We start from the raw sequence: 9,967 nt of genomic DNA, 5'->3' as shown, positions 1-9,967 counted from the left end.
GCCTGATCTCCTACCCATCTATTTTTATAAACATACCACCTTTTTCAAGTTTTATATTAATATGATTAAGAATTTTTTGTTTTTTCTTTTGTCATTTTGTTATCTTTTATTATCATTATTATTTTTATAAAAGGATTTTTTTCATTTTTGTTAAATTTTTTTTTCTATTTAATTTTATATATATATATTTAAAAGCCTTTAAAAATACAAAAACATTTTTCTTACTTAGAAAAACAACTTTTCTCTTCTCAAAAAAACGTTGTTTTTCTTGTTTAAAAAAATGTTTTTTTTCTATAATCTTTTTGGAGAGCATTATTTTTAAATTAAGAGATATTTTACATTCTTTTATAAAAAAATCATATTATTTTATATAAATAAATGGGTTATATAACACACTATTTGATAAACAAATTTGGCTTTTTTTTAGGTAACATTAATCTCGTGTATTCAAATCTAACAAAAAAAATCAATTTTTTTGAATAAATTTTATTAAAAAAAACTAATTAGAGAAAACAAACAAAACTTTGTAATACATGTAAAAAATAAACAAATTTTTAATAAGATCTTAAAGAAATAAAATAATAAAATCAACAATAAAAATATAAAAAAAAACTGAAAACAAAAATAAAAACTTAATTATTTTTATTTAATATTTTGAGAGAATTATAAAACAATATAAGAGGGACTAACACGTCAATTATAAATGTTAAGAAAGCAAAAGTTCAAGAAGGAGGGGTATATGATTAGTAAGGAATGAGAGTGCATTTATAAAATAATATAAGAGGGACTAATACGTCAATTACAAATGTATAGAGTCACTTTATGGCACATGCAACATTTGGATAGTATATAAACCACCTTCCCATTTTTCACTTTTAGTCTAATATTAATTATTTATAGTGACACTATTATTTTTTTATGTATTATTGTAGGTTATCAACGCTTTTGATGCAATGCATCGTTATAATCATGCCGCTCCAATATGTAGGGCAGTCAAGAACAATTGTTGGTGTCGTTATATGATTCAGTACAGACCTATATTAGGCTTTCTGCATTTGTTCTTGGTAATTTATGCGTTGATGATATCCAATAAATATAATGGCTGTGAGTTTTAACTTTCAATTTTGTATTATAGACAATCTCGCTAACATAACCATCATATATTTACACTTATATTCCATGATTTCGCTTACAAAGTAGGTACACTTTTGTATTTCGTCCAGAATAATTCATGCTAGCTAAATCAAAATTTATAGACATTAAGTGTAAACTTATGGTAATTATTGATAATAGTTCGATATATTAAAGCGTAGTTTTAGAATTTGCCGTAACAAAATTTTGTGAACACTCTACAAAGTTACCCGTAATAAAATTACAGAAAGACAACATACATAAGAGAACATGAAGATATTTAAGTACCAAATCAACACTTCCAAACACATAAAAGGTAAACCAACTCTTTTGCCATCCTATAAAAGTGGATCGTACAATTGGTTGAGAAGACATGGGTCCCTTTGGGCACCATGGAAGATATATGTTCCTCCCCTCACCATCTATAAAGTCAGCTGAAAAGTGTAAGAAAGTGACAAAGAACATGAATAGAGAGTGAACGGCACTCGTGATTGCCACATTCAATTCAATGTGACACTTAATATGTAATCACAAGCCCAAAGGGCATATTACTACCATATCGAAAGTTGATAACCGTATATAGTTTGGAGCAATTCCAATAACATTTCCAATTCATCAAATACTCCTTTCTTAAATACAACCACCACTTTCTTAAACAAACTTATATGTATACGTTTATAACATCATCAACAAACAAACTTATGTGATATGGTTTATGCTTTTTTGTTAATATGTAGTGTGCGTTCAATTTCTCTCATTTTAATCGATGTCGAAAGGTCAATCAGTTACAAATACATTTACTAGCAAGGGAAAATAAAGTGTCAAATCCACAAGAAATCAGTGAAAAATGCCAATCAAGTTCATTGTTTATTTATTAATTAACTAAAGGTGAAAAGTCGATGTCAAGCAAATTTAGAGAATTGATTATGACAATAGTTTCAAAAACCGGTTTAATGTAACATGTAAAATCAATGTTAGAAAAGTGATTACACTTAAGCTTCAAGTTATGCAATAAAATGAAAAACTATGAATCCTATCGATTGGATAAACACATAGACATGAACCGTCAGTAAAGATTGATAAGCAATTACTAAACACAATTGAACTTAATCTACCTAATTACTAGTTCATTAATTTAAAAATCCACGTAAATCAATTATCATAGGTAAACGGCTCAATGACTATAAGAACTTAATCTTGAATGTTGATAAACACAAACTAATCAATTGATGTTAAAGGAGAATCTCATATAAACAACTATTTATCAATCAACACAAACGTAAAGATAGATTAATCAAACAACTAATTTAACTTCATTCCACTTCTAGACAAGAAACACATATACACAGTTTAAGCACAAACCTTACACATAAAGTGGTCATAAGTGGTTTAGCCTTGTCTCTGCATGATGAACAGCTCGATTACATGTTGAACGGATAAAAGCATGGCCGAATTAACGATCCAGGAGCTCCAAGATGGTGCAAAATCGCCTACTAGGTCGTAATGGTAAACATCATGAGGTGAATTTATAGCCCAAAATGTGCTTAAATATATGTACCCTCGAGTCAAAACACAATATCCACTAACGCCTTTGTCTTGATTTTTTCATATTAACCGACAAGACCTTGCAAAAGAAACATATAGAAAGAATTCAAATTATCATGATTAATGTTGATGTTTTGATAAATTTCATCATGTATTATCACATCGGAAATTGTTTATGTATTCCTTAAAGAAACTTGTCTTGGCTATGTTAAAGGAACTTGGATTTAATGTCCCTTATCCCAATCATAAATAACTAGCATAAGGGACTAGGGGGACTCAAGAATGGGTCTGCTATGAAAATGGGTCTCCATCCCATGATGGGTCCAAGTCAGGTAAGCCTGGGAGAAGCCAAGATATTTGGGGGGTAATAGTTACTCTAACCAAACATCGAACTGCCCAAGAAGGAAATAGAGTGAAAGAAATGCAAATTTGAAAGTGAGAAAGGGATAAGGCAATTAAGAGAAAGACAGACAATTCAAAAGGTATCGTGACAGATTGACATCATGGGATAAGCATGAGAGGCATTTTCAAAACTGTCACTGGTTTAAGCTGCGAAGATAAATTAAAAGGGATTGGATAATTTAAGTCCAAAAAAGATAAGGATAAGTTGGGTCGGGGTTTTGTCCATTACCCTTATCATATATAATAAGGATAATAGACGGGGAAGACTGGATGAAGTTACCCTAGAAAGGAGCCCAACAATAGCATTTTCACTTTAGCAACCGTTAAGATGATGGTGAGATCGATAAAGGATACTGGCACTAGAGAAAATGTATTAAGAAGATTATAGAGAAGTGTTGAGTTGTTTAAAATAACATGAAAATCGGGCCAATAGAGAAAACAACATAAGTGAACACTTCCGGAAGATAAAGAAGCGTCGAGTTAAAATTATAGCGAAAAACTTATATCAGGCCATTATACTCGTCATAAATAACGAGCACAATGGACTGGGGAGACTTGAAGAGGTTACCCTTGTAATGTGTCAGACATTAAGGGGATGTTTATGGAAACCCTGAAGGGATTACTAAGTAAGTGGACTAGAAGAGATGTTTATGGAAAATGGGCCTAAACTGAAGCCTATGAGGGAAGAGCCTAAGCTAAGGTTGAGTAGGCAGGAAACCAAGGTGAAGAAAGTTAAATCCAAGTTGGTCTCCCAAGGTGGTGACATTGTCTCCATGGTCAAAAGGAAAAAAGCTGAAACCAATAGGCTCCTCTAAGTCCAAGCCAAAATACGGTGGACAAAGGCTTGGAGAGAGAAGACTCAAGAAGGCAAGAAAGAGACCACTATACATAACCCTAAGAGCTGAAAAGTCCAGAGATGAAATGGAGTCTCTTTCCTCCTACTATATAAAGATGAACAAAGTATTTGTATAGGCATGTATGTATAAGCTAAACACACATTCATGGATTCATTGATTCATAAACATTCATAGATTCACTGATTCATAACCATTCTTATTGTTCCATGCCACCATATCAATATAACTGGCCATTTCATTAGAGCATGACTGAATCCTCATTTTATTAGTTTCTGACAGTAGTAAACAAGAGATTTGCCTGAATGTGACATGGTATTGGATTAGTTAGGTAGACAAAGTAATATTAAGAAAATCAAAGAAAAAAAATAAGCATAGCAGAAGATTTGCTAAACACGATACTAGAGGTTTGTTTCTAGTGTCACATCTAATCACTTATATTCAAATCTAAAATTACATTAAAAATTATGATATTTTCTTTTTTCTTGTAATTAAATAATACTTTTTTATACTTTTATTATTTCCTTTCTCATTCATTTACTCACAACCACTTTCAAAATATATTAAAATATTATAGGGTGTGAACAATAACTTTTCAAATATAAGTAATCACGCACAACACTCTAAATCGTTCTCTACATTATAAAAGCTTCACTCACATAATATGATGGATTAAATGTAAATGCTTTAAGACTACATTTCTTTCTTTTTGTCTATATCTCCTCTTCTCTTCTTTTCAATTCTTTCCAATTTAAAAGGATGGATTTTAACCCCAATCTGTTCTCCCTTTCTATCCACTTCTTTCCTAATAATAAATATCTATGGAACAGTAAATGATAGAGTGGTGCTAATACCAAGTCTCGTCTTGCAAGTCCAAATCAAACTTTATAATCCGACAAACGAATAAGTTGTTCACTAACACAATATTATTAATTTAATTTGATGGCAATAACAATTGATACATGGCGGCCAATCCAAAATCAAACTTTCTAATAAGACAAAGAACTCATCTTGCAACCATTATTAGGCTGCGGGCGTTTTGAGTGCCAAGTCAGCACATTAACGTCACATTAATGTCGGCTTCACCACGTCAAGGCTGAACGTGCGCTCATTAAAGGTGCACGCATTATGGTGGGGTAGTAAACCATTAATGAGCGCTATGAATGATAACTTATTGTGGGGTCACCCACTAATAACCGGTTACTTTGTTATTTTTCTTTATTTCCTTCGCCATTGTAACTAGCTAGTTATTGCTAGTTAACCCATAACGTGCTAGTTATGGGTTGACTAGTTAATAAGGTACATATATGACCTCACATTGTTGACTACTTAACATAGAGAAACCTTTCTATATTTCATCTGATTTCTGTCTCTATGTTTATAACCTCACATTGTTGTCTTCATGCATTAGTGTGTATTAATTAAAGAGTACATGAAAATAAAATACTTACAACACAATCTATACTAAATATTACAAAAATTTTCCAAGGTTTTCTTTCAAACAAAACAATTCAATTACTTCATACACACTTAACACACAGAATCAAATTATATTTCAGCTCTGTGTATATTAATTAACCTATCTACCAATCTTAATTGTTTGAGACAGATGAGTGGAGAAGGGAAAGTGGTTTGCGTTACCGGAGCTTCAGGGTACATAGCTTCATGGCTCGTTAAACTCTTGCTTGATCGTGGTTACACTGTTCATGCAACTGTCCGCTCCCTGGGTCCGTCTCTTCATCCAACTTTTGAATTTCCTTTAAAACATACTAATTCCATTAAAATACGTTGCAGATGATCCAAAAAAGACAGAACATCTCCTTGATTTTGATGGAGCTAAGGAAAGACTGTCTTTATTTGAAGCTAACTTAACTGAAGATGGATCTTTTGATTCTGCGGTTAACGGCTGCGTTTGTCTCTTTCACACAGCATCTCCTGTTATATTTTCGGCTGATGACCCAAAGGCGCAACTGATAGATCCTGCAGTTAAGGGAACACTTAATGTTCTTAAATCAGCTGCAAAAGTTGAATCTCTCAAGAGAGTGGTGTTGACATCTTCGGTGGCTGCAGTTATGTATGGTGTCAAACTTCCAGAGTCTGGTGGTGTAGTGGATGAAACCTGGTTTTCGGATCCGGTCATTTGTGAGCAGGAAGAGGTAATTACTAGAAAACTGTTGGTAATCTGTTCGACAAAAGAAAACTGGTTGGTAACTACTATGTTGGTAATTTGTCTGTGAAGTTAATGTTATAGATCCCTTTAGTTATAGTTACATGAATTGGTAATGAATCTGCCAATGATCCATTGGTAATAACTACCAAGTAATTACCCAACATTGAAAGTTCTCTAATTTCTAATTTGTAGAGATGTGTGTGTTTTCTTTTGTATTGCTTTCTTTAAAAAGAATGATTATTGTCAATCATATTTACAAATATTGATTATTTGATGACTTCTTTTTTCACGACGGCTTTTGACCGGTTTTAGCTGCGTCAGCATGTGCAAAACCTATACAAAAATATGCTTGTGTGGGGCACATGACACTGTTCATGTCTTTTAACGAATATGCATCTTAGTGAGCTATAAAAGATTTAAAGTATTCAAAGACAAAAACATTATAGCGCATAAACCCCAGTTTAAAACTCTTTTTTCTCGTATCCTTAAAATTGTGTTACTTGCTGAGAGAAAACAAGATCTAAACATGAGGCTTGAGGAGTGGCGAACAACCTTAGAGACAAAAGGTTTAAGGATTAGTCGCTCTAAGACGGAGTACCTCCATTGTGATTTTGGTGGAGTAAATGACAATGAGGACGCACAGATCACCATTGAAGGGCAGGTGGTCCCGCAGGTAAAGAAGTTCAAGTATCTAGGATCATTTGTTCAGAGTGATGGAGAATTAGACAATGATGTGACCCATCGAGTTCAGGTAGGATGGTGTAGATGAAAAGCAGCCACAAGTATATTGTGCGACAAAACTTTCCCAACTAAACTAAAGGGAAAATTTTATTGGATTGCAGTTAGACCGGCCATGCTATATGGAACAGATTGTTGGGCCATCAAGAAGGCACAAGTGCGGAAAATGGAGGTAGCAGAAATGAGAATGCCACGTTGGATGTGTGGGCGCACAAGGTTAGACCGAATAACAAACGTTGTGTTTCGGGAGAGATTAGGGGTAGCGAACATAGCAGACAAGATAAGAGAGTAGAGATTGAGATGGTTTGGACATGTGAAGAGAAGACATACGACGAATCATGTTAGATCAGTAGAAAACATTACTATAGAGGGGAAGAGGGGTAGAGGACGACCTAAATTGACTTGGGACGAGAGGATTAGACATGATTTGATAGACCTAAATCTCTCCGAGGACATGGTTGAGGATAAGAATTCTTGGAGAAGTAGAATTAAAGTTAAGGATTTTTAGGGAGAAATGAATACTTTATGGCACCTATTTTCCTTATTTTGATCACACACCAGAATGATATTTTCTTTACATATATTATTATTATTATTATTATTAGTATTAGTATCATTAGTATTTTTATATTACTGTCGAACTTGGATTTCTTTTGTATTGCTTTATACATATGTACTTTAAAGCTGAAGGTCTCCCTGGAAGCCACCTCTTTATCCCTTGGGATAGAGGTACGGTGTGCCTACATCCACCCTCCCCAGACCCTACCTATAGCTTTGCTATTGATGGGACTTCACTGGGTATGATTGATTAATTGAAATTTCAAAATTTAATTATTATTAGTAGTTTTAGGTTGAATACTTTTAAAATTTGTTTTTTTAAATGTTAAAACGCATCCAGCCATCTAAGGCTTTAAGCTAATGAGCTTTCATATGTTTTGAAAGTTACAGTTTTAACACGCGTACGCTTGTATTTGAATTTTATATTTTTCTTATATGATTTAACAAATTGAAGTATTACAAAGACTAAATATTAAATTATAATAATATAGGGGCTTTAATAAGCATGTTCAAAATAAGTATTAAAATTATTTTTACCCAAATTATTTTTTTTGGAACGACCAACTAAGTAACGCCGGATATTTCGTACGTGGCTCCCATTGGCTAAAGGTAGCCCGAGCCTACTTAAATTACTTTTTTAGGTATGTAGAAGTTTTAGTAAAGATTAAATTAAGTTTATAAATATTTTAGGTTTTTTTCCTTTTTTTTTTTTATATATTTTGGGCGCAAGATACCCTTTTTCTTGTGCTAAGCTGGCACAAGAAACCCATATTCTAGCATCTGGACAACGTGTCATCCTTTTAGTGGAAGATATAAGATTAAAAGCCATGGTTAGTTTATAAACTTGTTGTTTAAAGGGGTTGTAGCGCAGCTTGTTACTGTCACCTGCAACTACCAATTATTAAACCGGAAATTAAACGAACTAAAATATGGCTCATGAAGCAAAAAAAAAAAAAAGAACAGAGAGAGAGAGAATGGTTTGGAAATTAAACGAACCGAAATATGATTGTATATTCTTTATAGTGGTGGTATCAAGTTTCAAAGACCCTAGCTGAGGATGCTGCTGTGATATTTTCAAAAGAGAATGGTTTGGATTTGGTGGTCATAAATCCTGGTTATGTAATTGGTCCTCTGTTACAGCCTACTCTCAACGAAACTTCTGAGAGATTTCTAAACTATATAGAAAAAGGTAATTGCTCATTATAGCTAAAGTTCATTTTAAACAATGAAGTCTGCATTGAAGTTGATAAATTTACATATATGCAGGAAAGGAAATATTTCCGGATGGAATCAACATACTTGTTGATGTGAGAGATACTGTTATCGCGCATATATTAGCATTAGAGAAACCGGAAGCTAATGGTAGATATTGCATGGTCGGGGATGTGGTTCGATCATCAGAGATCATAATGATCTTAGACAAACTCTACCCTGATCATGGCTATTCTCTAAGGTATAATATGCATCGTTGGTCTACTTTAAATACTTCTAGTTCTTAGTATTTAGTAATTTATTATATAAGGGGGTGTTTGGGATTCCTTATTTCCACCTCCTTATAACTTATTCTCATAAGTTATAATTTACGAAAGTGTAACTTATAACCTATTCTCCTCACAACTTTCAATTTTGCTAAACACCTTATGACTTTTTTATGAAAGTTATAAGTCATAAGGAAGTAAAATAAGCAATCCCAAACACCCCCTAAGAGGAAGATGAGATTAATTGTTTTTGTTCAAATTTGGAGAAGGTGTAAAGACAAGTGTGTCGAGGCACTGCCATATAGTGTATCGAAGGCGAAGGTGGAAAGTTTAGGTGTTGAGTTTACTCCATTGAAGGTAAGCCTAAAGGATACCATTGAAAGCCTTAAAGAGAAGAAATTTATGAACCTATAATTAAGTTCTTCACAAGTTTGTTTGAGAGAAATGGGAGAAATCCTAAATTGTGTGTGTAGTGTTAAATAAGCAATATTAATGTATAAAAGAATGTTAAGAAAAAACCTTTCCAATTCATTATACTTTGTGTGTTCTCAAATATGATCACAATTTATCACAATCAGTACCCTATTCACCCATAACAGGAGTTTTGTTTGTCTATCCATTAATGTTCGCTGGTATCCATTAGTATCCATTTACTTCTAACTAATAAAGTTCATTGGTGTCCGTTTGCGCTCATTTACAATATTATGAACATGAACAAGTTCAATTCCTTAATGAACGAACACGGACACGAATTTTCGTTTGTAGAGTGTCCGTTAACCGTTAGTTTGTCTGACAAAAGCTTAACGAAGAAATATCAACAAGGTCTCATCCGGTCCTGTACGGTTCAGTTCCTCTAAGGCTCTAAGTCCTACGCATTCTTCTCGTCTAAAATGGATATTAATCTAGTAATGTTTGTAATAGGATTGTTGGTTGTATTAAGAGTCGGTCGGAATTATCACATGTCGTCTTTACCGACCGAACTCACGTCAGTTCGCCGCTGCAACGCGCAAATTTTTTTCAATATGATAATTTGTTATATTAAGGCATTGATGAGTTCATTTTTGGTGTTGTTTCGGCACAGTAATCCAATA

The 9,967-nt window shown here is 33.2% G+C and overlaps 1 protein-coding gene across 1 annotated transcript; it reads left to right on the top strand.

Annotated features, from left to right (window-relative positions):
• Positions 1-5,528: 5,528 nt before the first annotated feature.
• Positions 5,529-9,523, top strand: LOC143610176 (phenylacetaldehyde reductase-like). The gene is made up of 5 exons (XM_077084725.1): positions 5,529-5,659; positions 5,727-6,088; positions 8,422-8,587; positions 8,665-8,851; positions 9,146-9,523. The coding sequence occupies exons 1-5, from the start codon at positions 5,542-5,544 to the stop codon at positions 9,288-9,290; spliced, it is 978 nt and encodes a 325-aa protein (XP_076940840.1). The 5' UTR covers positions 5,529-5,541; the 3' UTR covers positions 9,291-9,523.
• Positions 9,524-9,967: the final 444 nt, after the last annotated feature.

This window comes from Bidens hawaiensis, unplaced genomic scaffold (assembly GCF_021521415.1).
Source record: "Bidens hawaiensis isolate Kalapana, Puna unplaced genomic scaffold, B.hawaiensis_p1.1 tig00024830_1, whole genome shotgun sequence".
Lineage (NCBI taxonomy): Eukaryota > Viridiplantae > Streptophyta > Magnoliopsida > Asterales > Asteraceae > Bidens > Bidens hawaiensis.
Note: the sequence above shows the minus strand (reverse complement) of the source record. Positions and strands in the feature narration are given on the sequence as shown.

Coding starts and splice junctions, on each gene's coding strand:
- LOC143610176 (XM_077084725.1), top strand. CDS start 5,542: ATGAGTGGAGAAGGGAAAGTGGTTTGCGTTACCGGAGCTTCAGGGTAC. Junction 5,660..5,726: donor TGCAACTGTCCGCTCCCTGG/GTCCGTCTCTTC, acceptor AATACGTTGCAG/ATGATCCAAAAAAGACAGAA. Junction 8,852..9,145: donor GATCATGGCTATTCTCTAAG/GTATAATATGCA, acceptor AATTTGGAGAAG/GTGTAAAGACAAGTGTGTCG.